The sequence below is a fragment of the Thermothelomyces thermophilus genome, chromosome 3, assembly GCF_000226095.1.
Source record: "Thermothelomyces thermophilus ATCC 42464 chromosome 3, complete sequence".
Classification (NCBI taxonomy): Eukaryota; Fungi; Ascomycota; class Sordariomycetes; order Sordariales; family Chaetomiaceae; genus Thermothelomyces; species Thermothelomyces thermophilus.
In genome coordinates, this window is record NC_016474.1 from 5,048,042 (window position 1) to 5,062,665 (window position 14,624).

General features: G+C 45.7%; 4 protein-coding genes across 4 annotated transcripts; 2 read left to right on the forward strand and 2 right to left on the reverse strand.

Moving 5' to 3' along the window:
* Window positions 1-790: 790 nt before the first annotated feature.
* On the forward strand, window positions 791-2,100 carry MYCTH_2305718 (uncharacterized protein). Its single transcript, XM_003663605.1, has 2 exons — window positions 791-1,185; window positions 1,263-2,100. The coding sequence occupies exons 1-2, from the start codon at window positions 925-927 to the stop codon at window positions 1,953-1,955; spliced, it is 954 nt and encodes a 317-aa protein (XP_003663653.1). The 5' UTR covers window positions 791-924; the 3' UTR covers window positions 1,956-2,100.
* Window positions 2,101-2,370: 270 nt separating this feature from the next.
* Window positions 2,371-3,542, reverse strand: MYCTH_2110729 (uncharacterized protein; the record flags this gene model as incomplete). The annotated part of the gene is made up of 2 exons (XM_003663606.1): window positions 2,371-2,671; window positions 2,728-3,542. 2 exons carry the CDS (start codon window positions 3,540-3,542, stop codon window positions 2,371-2,373), a joined length of 1,116 nt encoding a protein of 371 aa, XP_003663654.1.
* An 874-nt stretch (window positions 3,543-4,416) lies between these two features.
* Window positions 4,417-5,515, reverse strand: MYCTH_2118800 (uncharacterized protein; the record flags this gene model as incomplete). The annotated part of the gene is made up of 4 exons (XM_003663607.1): window positions 4,417-4,490; window positions 4,577-4,696; window positions 4,849-5,030; window positions 5,067-5,515. The coding sequence occupies 4 exons, from the start codon at window positions 5,513-5,515 to the stop codon at window positions 4,417-4,419; spliced, it is 825 nt and encodes a 274-aa protein (XP_003663655.1).
* A 1,045-nt stretch (window positions 5,516-6,560) lies between these two features.
* On the forward strand, window positions 6,561-7,854 carry MYCTH_2110731 (uncharacterized protein; the record flags this gene model as incomplete). Its single annotated transcript, XM_003663608.1, has 3 exons — window positions 6,561-6,630; window positions 7,209-7,290; window positions 7,449-7,854. 3 exons carry the CDS (start codon window positions 6,561-6,563, stop codon window positions 7,852-7,854), a joined length of 558 nt encoding a protein of 185 aa, XP_003663656.1.
* Between the last annotated feature and the right edge of the window lie 6,770 nt (window positions 7,855-14,624).

Genomic DNA, 14,624 nt, shown 5'->3' on the forward strand with positions numbered 1-14,624 from the left:
ATATATCTCCCATGCTTTAGCCAGCCTTAGGCCCCACGTCTTCGCCGCGATCCTTGATAGAGTATAGCTCTAGATCTTCATTTTCTACTTTACCTTTCCCAGGTAAGCCTTCTAGTTAAGTTTCCAGTGTAGCAAGATTCCCAAGAACCTATCTGACTCCGTAGGCTTTACCGGGCTAGTACCCCTTCCTGGCTTGGCAAAGTCTAGCCGGTCGGTCCATTGCTTCTATCCCTTGTTGAAGTGGATTAATTCGCTTTTCTCCGGGCCAAATGCCATCCCGCGGGTGCTTGCCTATCGTAGACACGTCTCCCGAGCTGCCTCTAGCTGTCGAACGTTAGTTTTTAGGTGTCGGCCAAAGACTAAGACGTTGATATTATTATCCATGAAAGCTACTATCGCTAGATATGGGTGCTCCTCTTTCAGTTATATATAGAGGGACGTAATGTATAGGATAAAGAGAACTAGAGGGAGGAGCCCTAGGGAACCCCCGCTCGTATCGCCGTCAGAGAAGCCGCTACGCCATTAAAATGAAGTGTAGCCTCCCAGCCGGTCAGCCAGTCCTTTACCCAAAGAAGTAGCCACCTTGGGAAGCCTACCTTCGGAGGGTTGCCAACAGCTAGGTGTGGTTTACCGTGTCGAAAGCCTCCGAAATGTCCAGCTATGGGGGGTCCGACTTATCTAAAGTCCGATGTTTCCAAAAATCTCCGGTGTTAGCCAAGCCGGGAAAGGTGGAAACCCTTCATTAGTTACATCATGCCAATGAATTGCTTGCTTCAAGAGGGGTAGTGGAGCTGGTAGCCTTCGGATTTCTAAGCATCAGCTAGAAGTCCCTCCTGTCAGAGGCTTTCTTAAGCTGCAAGTTTCGAGATTTTATGTCACAAGAGGAACGTTTGACAGCAAGCATCCCAAGAAACAAGCACAAAAATGACGATTGGCATCTTTCCAGCATCTGGGGGGCTCGGAACGAGCACTTACACCCACCTTCTACGGCTTGTTCCTAATGACCAGGTAATTTTGATCAATCGCTACCCCGAGAAGGTCGCGCAAAAGCACATAGAAGCTGGAGTTCAAGTGCGCAAGGCATCATATGAGAGTAAGCCATCGGAACTCGAAGCTGTCTTCTCCGGAATCGACACGCTATTTCTCATCTCATATGCCAGCCATGTTCACGACTACAGGACCAAGGTATGCCAACTCCGGACCCCTTATAGCATCATTACCGCAGGTTGTTGCGGATAGCTGATTTCTCGCGCCCGTAACAGGTCCACCTTCCTGCGGTTGATGCTGCTAAAAGAGCCGGCGTCACGCACATATTCTACAGCTCTCTCGGTTTCGCAGGTAACTACCAAGACCACTCGCTTGCAGAGGTAATGCAAGCTCATCTCGACACCGAACGCCACCTTGCCAAACTGGCTGCGGAAGCTCCTGCCGGTTCTTTCTCTTACACCGTGATCCGCGAGGGTTTGTACTCGGAATCAACGCCGATTTACACAGCCTTTTTTGACCCCCGCCAGCCCGAAGAGGTGGACCATGGCGAGATTCGCATCCCGCACGACGGCTCCGGGCCCGGCGTTTCGTGGGTGAAACGTGACGAGCTTGGCGAGGCGACAGCGCGGTTGATTGCAAACCATGCAGCAGACAAGAAGGGCTTTGAGTTCTTGAACCGCACTGTGCTGCTGACGGGGCCAAGAGTGTGGTCGCTTGCGGAAACTGTCGACGTGCTGAGCAGCATTGCACAGAGGAAGGTCAAGATCAAGCCGGTCCCAGTGGACGAATATGTGAAGTTGCCTCAGGTGTTGGCAAAGTTTGGGTCAGAGGAACTGGCGAGAACATGGGCGACGGCTTGGGATGCCATCCGGGCGGGGGAGACGGCGGTTGTTACTCCTGACTTGGAAAGGATCCTGGGGAGAAAGCCTGAGGAGTTTGACGTTGCTGTACGCAAGTGGTTTGCCTGAGCGGGCATGATACACATATTAGGTGTGATCGTGTTGTCTTAGAACCCGAAGGATAGGCTCTCTCCCTTCACACACACTAACAGTTAGGTAATGCACTCGTTTACCTAGGTCTGAGGAATCCAATAAAACTCAAGTTTCCACGGAGTTAGGTTATGGACCAAGGTTGCGCTGCATGAACCCAGGGAAAAAGAACCGGAATGTACCAAGAATTCTTGTTCACGAAACGAGAGCTGTGTCAATCATAATGGGCGAGCAGCTGAAGGTGGGGTGTTGTTCATGGAAAGAAATCATATAGGAACATATTAATCTTGGATTCTGTTGACCCAAGCACCTTAGCATCATTGGTCTCTAAGGTGAACACCAGCCCCCGTTCGGGAACTGCCACTGGATTGATCCTCGCCGTTCTATATTACAACTATTGTTTAATATCCTCTAGAATCAACGCCGCAATCTCTTCGGCGAACGCGTATATGGTTACCTGAGGATGCCCTGGCAGGGCGAATGGCAGAGCAGAGGCGTCCACGACTCGCAGTCCGTCGACGCCGAAGACTTTGGCGCGCCAGTCAACCACGGTGCCATTGGCCGGGTCATTACCCATGGCGTCGGTGGCACTCGCGTGCCACATCTGCATAGCCTTGTTCTGGATATAGTCCAGGATCTGCTCGTCTGTCTCGACGGACCGGCCGGGCGTGACCTCGGGAACCACCTTCCAGCTGCTGAGAAGAGGCAAGCTTCAGGCCTCGCGAAGACGTTTAAAGGCGGCGACGGCGACCTCGGCGTTCGCAGGGTCGGTGAGCCATCCCTGGTGCGGGCCGAGAAAACCGCGCGGGACGCGGCTGGCAGCTTCTCAAACGCTATGTAACCACCCGCGGAGCTGTAAGGACCCGCTTTCTTGTTGATGTACGCCGTGAGATTGGGGCCCAGCCGATTTGGGTCGGCCAGCTCGCTTGCCAACGATGGCGTTTTGACACCGCTCTGGACCGAGATGAAGATAGGGTCTTGGAGGTGCTGCCCTACACCGGGTAGGTCGGAGATAACTGGGATCCGCAGCGAGTCGAGCAGGGGCCGAGGCCCTACGCCGGAAAGCATGAGGAGCTGAGGCGAGTGAAACATGCCGGCGAACAGGACGACTTCCTTGGTCGCCGTTAGGGTGTAGAGGGACGTTCCCTCGGTGGACACAGTGACACCGGTTTCTTTGTCGCCCCTGAACAGAATTTTGGACGCAAGAGCCATGTTGTAAACCTTGAGTTGAATGTTCTGTATTGCGCAGGTGAGATAGCTTGTATGCGAGGACGATCGGGTAGCGGATGCTGGGTGAATGGTCTCGGTTGTGTACGCACTGCCGGATAGGAGCCCGCCGTTGAAGCCAGATCGGCTCGGGCGCAGGTCGATGGTCCTGAGAGCTTCAGCAAACGATGTGTTGGTCGGGTGCACCCTCTTGGAATAATACGACACCTGGAGTGGACCGTAGGAGGAAGAGTGCACGTAGAAAACAGTCCGGTCGAACACGAAGGTGGCGTTGGGCGCGCCGCGCTTCTCCCAGTCGGGAGGCGCGAGCGTCGATGACTTAATAACGAATGGTAGCATGTTCTCCCAAGTGTAGCTATCGTGGCCAGCAAGCTCTGCCTAGCGCCGGTGTGTCTGCCTGGTGGCGCGATGATAGGCCATTGTGTTAATAGATGAGGTGCCGCCTAAAGTTCTGCCGACCGCGTAATGCACCTTTCGGTTGTTGGCTCGCGTCTGCGGCTGGGATACAAACTCCTAGTCAAGCAGAGGAACAGGTGGAAAAGATTCTATAGGTGGCAGCACGGGACTGGAGAAGGCATAACCCGCCACTATCGTGAGATTGCCCATTTCTGTCGCCTAGCCGCCCGCCTCGACCACTACGACCGACCAGAGCCCTAACCGTCCTCTCTAACTTGGGCGGCTGAGATCCGGGTTAGTAAGTAATAATTATATACTGTAATATGCCCGCATCTTGTCCAGCGTGCTACTATATAGGCAGAATAGGACACCAGCTAGGTTGGTAGGTAACCTGATAATTGTCTCACATCTTCTCCATTTTTCTTACACTGTTACCAACTCGGCCTAAAGTCGCCCCCCGAATTCACTCCGTACTAGTATATAATTAACCCTAAGACTCTCTGCTTGGCTAGACGCCCCCTTTTGCGCCTGTCGGACTGTATTTACCTCATTGCGTTCCTCATGGTGAGCAATTAATATCTCCTCTTCGCGGGTGCTCTTGTGACGCGCGCTCGGAGTGTTTAGATCGTAACTCTCTTATCCAGAGGTAGATAATAGATCGTACATAAGTCTAACCACATTGCAGAGCAATTTCTATATAATTAATAGGTAGGAACAAAATAGTGTTTTTAATGCTTGCGTATTATACGTTCGCCAGGAAGGACAAGCGAAATGGAGGCTCCCCTTATTGCAGGAACGTAGGCGGGAGTAGAGGCCCCTAGACGTACAAACTATTGGACCCCGCCTGTGACCGACTGATCGGTGTCGTCTCATCGACCAAATCGCCGTCCACTAGGTATATTCCTTATTAGCTTCTAACGAGTCTGTAGCGCCAAGTCAACCCGCGCCAGGCCGAGGTACGTATTTATAGGACGTACCGTAGTGCTCAAGGATAAATCCCAAGCAGTCGTACCAGTAGTCAAAGATTTGTGAGCCAAGGATGTGCCGGCCAACGCCCCAGACAAGGTTATATCCCCTGTCTCGCAGCCATTGGTGGCCTAGCGACTAGATGTCAAAATCGTGCACCTCAAAGCTCGAATGATAGACGTAGAACTTGGGCCCTACGTACGGCGTACCGCCTCATAAGTAAACTTGTGCCTTCCTAGGTTCTTCCTACTAGAGTTGTTATCTAGCGAATGACGGTACTTACCCTTAAAGAAGAAAAAGGTGTAGTGATCAACCCGTTCCATACCCTGATCGAGATAGAGAAAGGTCGTTATGTCCCTGCCCTTGTCGTCGTAGATCAGATCGCTCGGCTTGAAGTTAAAGCGCGTCATGTAAAAGTCGAGCGCCTTGGCAAAGTCAGTGACACAGCAGCCAAAGTGGCCTAGTCTGTATACAGGGGCTGGGCCCTTCTTGAAGCGTTACGTCTTGTTGACGTCGCGGTGCTTGCTCTGGGGATAGTTATACTCAAGCTCTGGGAGGTGGGCGGTCACGGGGATCGCACTCTGGCCGTAGACAAGGTAGAAGGGGAAGTTGTCGACCGGATCGTAAAAGGTCACCCGCTTGCCGCCACCAGGAGCGTCCAAGTCCTCGATGGCGGTTACCTTAGGTAGTGTCTTGGATACGAGTTCTAGGTCTGCCATTGACTCGACAACAAACCCCGCGCCGCCGAATGCATTTTCTGCTCCCTTGATCGCGTAGTAGACGAACGGCTCGGTACTGTAGCCCTTGAAGAAGACGGTATCCCCCCGATCTTCGGTTACGGTGAAGCCAAAGTCGAGTAGGAACTGACGGGCTTGATCGAGATCGACATAAGTGTAATAGACATGTGCAATACGTACTAGTCTGATCTTTTGCAGTTGTCGGGACGCCATAATAGCTGTTGTATGTGTAAAGCTAGTTGTTTGGGTTATATGTAGGTGAAGAAGAATGCTTAGGCAGTAGTATAAAATCTTTAGTGAAATACCGAGACCTTAGAGTGAATGATAACCCCTCGCGAGACTAAATGATGGTTCAGATCTTCGAGGAGCAGCTTCACTTGCTGACTTGTATTTACCTACATCATAATTACCTTTGTTCCGAGCCACACCAGTGAGTACGCATGAACAGGTGCAGCCCCTAGCGTAGAAGGAGAACATTGCCCCGGGCATGTGAAATTTCTACGGTCAGTTCTCATCTTGCCGAACCGTAATCCTACCCAAGCGGGTAGATTTCCCCATACTACGGCTGATCTTCGTCCCCATCTCCCCCCCCGCATGCCCTGCAAATGCACCGAGCCCACACTCAGCTGGTCCGTTTATGTAGGGTGCCATGTTCATAGTAGAGGTCCTTCGTGGAGAACGTGCTAGGGCATAGTATAATCTACTCCTAACGTCTAACATAGGAATTCTATATCTACCATCAATCGAGGGCCGACAGGAAAGATATACCTTCGAGGGGGGCCGGCTACAAGCAGAGTATGATAGCTAACACACGGCTCGGAATTCTAGCCAGGAGGGCACGTTCATTGTTCTTAAGACCTTGGTAATCTGGCTGTCGTCCGTAGCTAACTAATTATTATCTTTATATTATTCTCCTCTAACCCCCCCTTCTCTCTCTCTATCTTTTTTTCTCTCTATAGTTCGGGGACTAAACATTAGCAAAGCTCCTACGGAAAGCAAGATAGAAAACCAAATTGTCAAAACCGACCTCCTCATTGTCAAAGCCGGTCCTACGGGCGCTGCTTTAGCCTGCTTCCTTACGGTATATAGGCGGACCGGCATCATGATATCGGCCACGCCAGGGTGCGCCGAGACGCCCCGCGCTCATATCACCAACATAGCTACGTTAGAGTGTCTGAGAGACATCGGGCTAGACAAGCAGTATATAGATGCCGCCGCTACCGGGTACAATATAACGCACACGAGATAGTGTCACTCCATGGCCGGCGAAGAATACACGCGCCTCTACTCGTGGGGCAACGATCCCAAGCGCAAGGCAAGCCAGCACGGTACTTGTTTGTTTCGAGATATATGTCAATATGTGCTAACACGCAATGCCAGGGCGATTATGACGCAGCAAGCCCGTGCAGCCACGTCGACCTCCCCTAGACAGACCTCAAACCTATCCTGACCCGCAGAGCGGTGCTTAAGGGTTAGACGCTGCGTTTTAATACTACCTTCCTCTCCTTCAGTCGCCCGTCACGCGACTCAGACGTTATCATCAGCGAAATTCGAGACGACGTCACCAAAAAGACGTTCAAGATATAATCGCGCTTCCTCTTTGGCTGCGACGGAGCGCGAAGCCAGGTGATCCGCGAACTTGGCATTCCGCTTATTAAGAAGCCGGGCCAGGGTCTGGCGCTTAACGTGCTACTTAAGGCCGACATGTCTTACCTCGTGGCGAACCGTACCGGCAACCTGCACTAGGTCTTCCAGCCAGAAAAGACACACCTAGCTTGGGGTTAGGCTTGCATCGTACGTATAGTCTGGCCGTAGAATGAGTGGATGTTTATCTTCCTACCGGTGCCGGGTGCTAACGTTAAGGCCGATGATATAATGGCATCTAACGAAGAGTATATTGCCTAAGCAAGGGACATAATCGGCGATGACTCGGTTGACATTGAGATTCTCGACGTTAGCAAGTGGTGGATTAACAAAACGGTGGCCGAGTAAGTAAACGTGTCAGGGGTTAGGTTGTGGACAAGAGGGTTAGTTCGCTTGGGAGTTTACCTTACCTACCTACCTATCTAATTACGTATACTCCCGAGACGACCACGGATCGGACGGCCAAACAAATATAAGCAAGACACTCTAACGTGGCGAGTAGATACTATTCGGATGGCAACATTTTCTGCCTAGGCGATATGGTCTATCGCCACCCTCCTTTTAACGGTCTAGGGTCTAACACGTACATTCAGGACGCCTACAATCTGGCGTGGAAGATCTTGTACGTCATGTCTAGACGCGTAGGCCGCGGCCTCCTCAAAACATATAGCGTTAAGCGGCAGCCGGTCGGCGTCGACATTATCACGCGTACAAATCAGGGGCTCCGGGATCATCACCTGTGGATGAGGGCCATCGGCATGACCGAGCCAGACGTGGAGAAGCGAAAAGCGGTGCTCGCCGAGTTTAAGGACAAGGGCGAGGTTAGGCGGAGGAGGCGGCAGCAATTCCATGAGGGCATCGAGAATACGGGCACCGAATTCCACGGACTGGGGATTGAGATGAACTAGAAGTATACCTCAGGGGCCGTCTACCTTGACGACGAAACGCCAGACACCGGCCCGCAATTCCCCCAGGATGCCATCTGCCATCACCTTATCACCACGTACCCTGGTATGAGGCTGCCTCACGCGTGGCTAAATACGCAGGTGCCGGGCAAGAAATTCTCTACTATTGACCTCGCTAGTAAGGGGCGCTTTTGTCTCCTTACCGGCCCCAGAGGGGAGGCGTAGAAAGAAGCGGTCGACAAGGTAAGCCGTAAGGTTGGTATCGATATTACGAGCTTCTCAATCGGATGGAAGGAAGATTATGAGGATGTGTACCGCGACTGGGCTCGGTATAGAGAAGTGGAAGAGGACGGCTGCGTGCTAGTGCGGCCAGACCGGTTTGTGGCGTGGCGGTCGAAGGAGATGATACCGGACCCCGAAGCAAAACTAGAGGTGGTCATAAGGAAGGTGTTGTATCTGAGTAGTTAATTACTAACCCTAAGGGACCTTATTAACCTAATTAACCCTGTGTCTGATTGCGGTATACTGTACTAAGACTTGCTACTCTAGAGCTCCGTTATGCAAGCTGTAGTGTCTAACACTCTTTATACCGGTCGATCTGCAGCGGTGCAGTCAAACAACTGTCAGCTCGCGTTATCCCGACCCTAGTCACGCTGTCGCCCACTCTAGGCCTGTTTGTTAGCTCCGGTTCATATCTTACTAACCCCCCCACCTCTCAGGGTTTGGAACCTGCATTATCGCGGCCAGTGCAGCCCACTCGCCCGGTGTGGTAGACTAGGCCTACCAGGGCTCTAGCCCTACTAAGGTTATAGCCACCTACATCTTCCTACAGGCTGGCTCTGGACGCCTCCGTCCTTCTTCCTCTAGAACCATCGCCAACTACATAGCAGAGATACGAAGATCGTTAGTTCTATCCGCGTACCTACCTACAAGAGGTTATAAGCCCTCTAGTAGAGGCTCCTATAGTTGGCTTCTTCTTCTTCTTTTTAACTGTAGCTACCTTAATAATAATAATAACCATTTGGCTCTAGAGGCTCCTATAGTCATTCGAATCCATTAGACTATAGCTACCTCTAACCTAATTACCAAAATTCAAATCTAACTAAAGCGGTTTGATCGCTAGCTAGAATTGCAGCAACAGAACCAGCAAACCTATTAGCAAATTCATTAGCAAATTAAGCTTCCTTCCGCTGCTTATTTCTTCGTAGATTGCTCTCCTTCTTTAGGACCTCTGCTAATCGTTTAAATCCTTACAGACTTCGGCCTTTGGTAACCAGATTCTAAAGGTCCTAGTCATTTCTACCCATAAGAGCAATAACCGAGTCAAGATTCTATTAAGATTTCCTTCCTTCTATTAAGGAAATTATCAGAATTAGCAATTCTATTAAGGAAATTACTAAATCTATTAAGATTTTAGCAAATCTATTAAGAATTAGTAGTTCTAACTACTTTAACCTATAGAAGTTATTAAGTATAAGACTTATAAGCCTTTAAAGACGTTTCCTTATATAAATAGGCCTACTACTTGAAGGTAAATAGTATTTATTATCTAAAAGAAATAGGTAAGGTAGTAAGACTCTAAGGGAAAGATCCTTTAGAACTTTGACCTAACTACTTATATAATGACTATAATATGTCGTTAACCTTATTTAATAATCCTATCTTTAGGGATAAAGAAAAAGATAAGATAGAGATACTCTAGTAATAAGATTAAAAGGAGGAATAACTTGAAGGAAATAATACCTAAACTAATAACTAGGACCTCTTATAATGGATAGTTACCCTATAGAAACAAGCTAACTACCATTAGGGAGAGTAAGATATAATTTTTATAAGGTAATTATAAGCTATTTTCTCCAATAATAGTACTCCTACCCTTCTAGAAAAGAGGTCCTTTATATTATTTCCTACCCTTAATAATAAGGATAATTTAAAGATATAGAACAGCTAACTATAGTCATTGCTAGTACTATATAACCTCTTCTATTATCTTAAGACTAATGTCCCTAAGCTAGACAAGGATAATATTATCGCCTATAGTATATAGAAGGTAGACCGATCTAATATCTTCTAACTTATTATTATATTCTTAAGAAAGTTAGACGTCTAGTTATATATAATATATATTAGCTAGAACCTAGAAGTCGTTAATCCTTGTACTATATACCTAAAGGCCTTCTAGGCACTTTAATACAGTACTATCTATATAACCTAGATATTAGTCAAGGAGTATATAGGGATTAGTCTATCTAAATTTGATACTATCGACCGGTATATTAATTAGTTTCATATTGTCTATAAATAACTATATAATATAGGTATTATCTTCCTATTAGCGGTAGAGATCTACCATGTCCTAATATCTATTAAGGAGATCTATTCCAACCTATTTTAACGGAATATCTAGAAGATAGAAGACAAGTTCTTTACTTAGAAGGATATTATTAGGGACATGACCAAGACCTATATTAACTAGGATATAAGGAGGAACCTAATTAATATTAATATTACTAGTGCTAATAATAATAATAAGAAGATAGATGTCACAGAAATATGTATATAGGACGCCGCCTGAGCCGCCTTCCCTAACAAGCCAATAGGACAGCAGGTACAAACAGACCAATCAGGAAAGGATCACGCTTAGCAAAGTGATCTATACGCTATAGGATCACTATTACAGCCGTAATCTAGACAATAAAGGATCACTAGATGAAGAGTAATCCTAGGATTATATATATATATAGATAGTTACTCATTACGGTAGACTCTAGGAGTTCACCAGTGATAACAACCCAACCTACAATAACAAATACTTATACCAAGTATCACTAACTATTGTAGGAGATAACTCTAGTGTTGTTATAAACCCTTTAGCTTCACCGAATCCCTTAGACGACCTATACGCTTGTCCCGTTTAACTTACCTTCGTCTAAACCCTTTTAAAAGAAGTCTGAGTTAGGTTCGTTATACGTTGCTATTACTCCCTTTGTTCTATCATAGTTCAGGACGAAGGTGATTTCGACCTTGACATCGACATGGCTACTAACATTACGGCCGAATAGCTACTTGCCTAGCTTAGTTAACTCTAGCAGCGGATCTAGGAGTTAGACTAGAGAGATAAGGTTACTTAAGCTTAGATTAAGGAACTTAAGAATGGTGAAAAGCACTTATAGAAGCTAGTTAACGAGGCCTATACTAAAATCAAGGTACTTAAAGGCGCTAAAGCAAGCTATATTAAGATTAAACTACCTAATAAATACGGAGGAACTAAGGAGGATCTTGTAAGATTCCTAACGAACCTCCGATCCTACTTCTAGCTTAATGACGATAAGTTTCTAGATAATAAAGCTAAAGTCCTCTATATGGCTATAAGACTAGAGGGCAAGGTACTTAGATGGTTTAAGCCTATATAGAATGACTATCTTACTAAGGAAGATAAAGATGACTAAGACGTATTTATATAGGTAGTCTTTTAATCTTATAACTGTTTTAAAGAAGAGCTTCGGAAGGTTTTTAGTAACAAAGACAAGAAGATTTATATATAAGAAAGACTTGCTAATCTCTGATAGACTAAGTTAGTAGCCTCCTATACTATATAGTTTAGACAGGATATACTTAAGTCTTAGCTTAATAATAAGGTATTAATATAACTATTCTATAATAGCTTAAAGGAAAAGGTTAAAGACAAACTATATAAGTACGACTGGCCTAAGACTCCAGACAAATATATCGTATAGGCTATTAGAATCGATAATTAACTCTATATACGAGAGTAGTAGAAACGAGGTCAGACGAATAGAACCATAGTTAAGGCTAACGATAAGAAAAAACAAGCATATATTAGCATATCATATAGGACGTATCCTAGAGCTATAGATGTAGATATAGCATGGAAGTAAGATAAGAAGAAAACGACTAAAGATAAGTCTAACGTTACCTACTATAACTATAGAAAGAAAGGATACTATAGATAAGAATGTCGAAGCCTAAAGAAAGACTAGAAACTAGTCCTTAGAAAGGAAATTACGGCTATTAACGAAACCGCCAAGGATATTATCAAAGTAGCGGCTACGAGCTACAAAGACAGGGATAGTGATATAGATAGTCTCGGATACGACGGCGATAGTAAAGACGAATAAGCATTATACTCCGAACTGGTTACTATAGACCTAGAAACAGGTCTTGCCAAATGGGACATGGCAGGAGAGTATATACCACCAATTTCGATTCTCCTAGCCTTAAGGCAATAGGGTTTTATAGTCACCTAGAGGTAGGATAGATCATGGACGACTAATACCTAAGGAATCGAAAGACCTAGACCTAATGTTTTATTCCTCTAGGAACGAATTAAATAGTACTATAATAAAGTTTTCCGGCTTAATACGGAACTATGCGAACGGGATAAACGCTTAATTTGACTTACCTAGTAGAGTGATAGAATGAGGGATGAGATAAGGGAACTCCGACGTATTGTAGAAACTATCAAAGGGGAATAGCCTGTGATGTACGATAGGCCCGATAGCTACGCCAAGTATTTTGACGATTAGCAACTTAGCTATGACGTATGGAACCCTAAGTACTAGTTTATACGTACGAACCACGGAAAAGATAAGCATACGTAGGAAAACTACTAGAAGAAACATTCCTACCTTAGCATTAGAGTACCTATAGCCTACGTATAGTAGGAAGGATTTGGAAAAGAGTTCTAATACCTTCTAGGCAATACCATATAACTATACCTACAATACGAGGCATATGTATAAGTGCCCTGGTTCTAGTGTATGTTATACGAATGCCGATACCACTTTCATGACAAATTCGAAAACAATTACTGGCTGACCTGACAAGGAAATGAGGATAGAAGCCTCCGCCCTGTGGAATGGGTCTATGATATAGGAAATAGAGCGGCCGAATTGCTTTGGAAGATCGAAGCCTACAATCTAGAAGGCATTACGGTAGTACTAAAACGAGCCTAGCCTAGGTACTATAGAATAGGACGAGACATATAGGACTTGTGCTGGAGTAATAACTACCTCTACTATGTAGACGAAAAGAAATTGCAGATCTAAGAGCTTTAGATAAAGCTATAGTACGTATAACGAAAAGCAGAACAGACCTAATAGTAGGAAGTTGCTAGCACTTAATGGCTTGTAGAAATGAGCACGATTAATAAAGCCGCTATTAGCTAAATAATCGAAGAGGCTAGTACTAACCTAGGAAACAGGTTAGGGTCCTTTAAGGGGCCCGAAAACTATTAACGCCTATATAGCGACAAGTGGTAGTATAGTATAGGAGGAACTAGCGTAAAAGACTACTATATCGAGACCTCCCGGCAGAAATATAGGAAATCGCTATAATCTTTGGACGACGGTAGCAAGACAAGCGATTATAAATGATAGCATAATAGAAATAGTATGAAATGCTTGTACTAGTAGAAAATGGAGCAGAGATAAACCTAATTTCACTGACGCTTGTAAATTAGCTATAGATACCCTAGAGAATAAAGCGGAAGTATAATATAGTCAAAGGGCCATTTCCGATATAATAGGTATATAGGGAGACCGAACCAATCGATATCACTATAGCAGGGAAAACTATGGTAGTTATATTTAGTATTATAGACATAAGTAATAATAAAGACATGATATTAGGATTACTATAGTATGAAGATTACGACCTAGACATTAGCTAGAAGAATAGTAGCCACCTGCGACCCCGAACGGAGTCGTATTTAACTAGTAAGATAGGAAGTATACAAGGATCGCGAGCAGACAATGCTTAGGGAAAGGCATATCCTACAGATCTATTACAAGGGACGGATAGTAGTAGGCAGACTACTACGGACTCTAGAAGAAGCAGTATAACGATACTGACGTTACGACAGGAGGAACAAGCTAAACCGCCGATAGCTGTTCTCTCCGTTGACGAATGCGGAGCACTATAACTAGAGTAGTAGGTTAAGACAGGAGAAATTGCTAGTATTGCTATAGATAGAACCAAGTTTGTATATTATTAGAAAATCGAGAAACAAGACGAGACTAGGAAAGTACCAAAGGAATATAAAGAATACCTAGCATTTGAACCGAAGTATCTAGAAGGATTACTAGAATACGGCCTATAGGATTACGAGATCAAGCTTAAAGAAGGAGCATGACTAAAGTTCTTTAAGATTTACTATACGAGCTAGATATAGAACGAAGAACTTAAGTGATATTTAGAGGAGAACCTTCGAAGAGGATATATCTACCTGTCGATATTGCTAGCAGGCTACCTAATCCTCTTTATGCCTAAGAAAGACGGAAAGCTATAGTTATATGTCGACTATTAGTAACTTAACGAATAGACCGTGAAAAACTGATACCCGTTACCGCTGATCTTATAGCTCCGAGATCAGTTAGCAGGAGCCTAATATTTTACACGTCTTGACTTGCCATCGGCTTATAACTATATACGGATCAAAGAAGGCGACAAGTGGAAAACGGCCTTTAGGATACCCTATGGCTACTACGAGTACCTTGTCATGCCATTTAGACTTATAAACGTGCTGGCAACGTTCTAAGCCCTGATTGATCAAGCTATCCGATCCTTTCTCGACAAATTTGCGGTATATTATCTTGACGATATACGTATCTTCTTAGGGTTAGGGTTAAGGGTTAGGGTTAGGGTTAGGGTTAGGGTTAGGGTTAGGGTTAGGGTTAGGGTTAGGGTTAGGGTTAGGGTTAGGGTTAGGGTTAGGGTTAGGGTTAGGGTTAGGGTTAGGGTTAGGGTTAGGG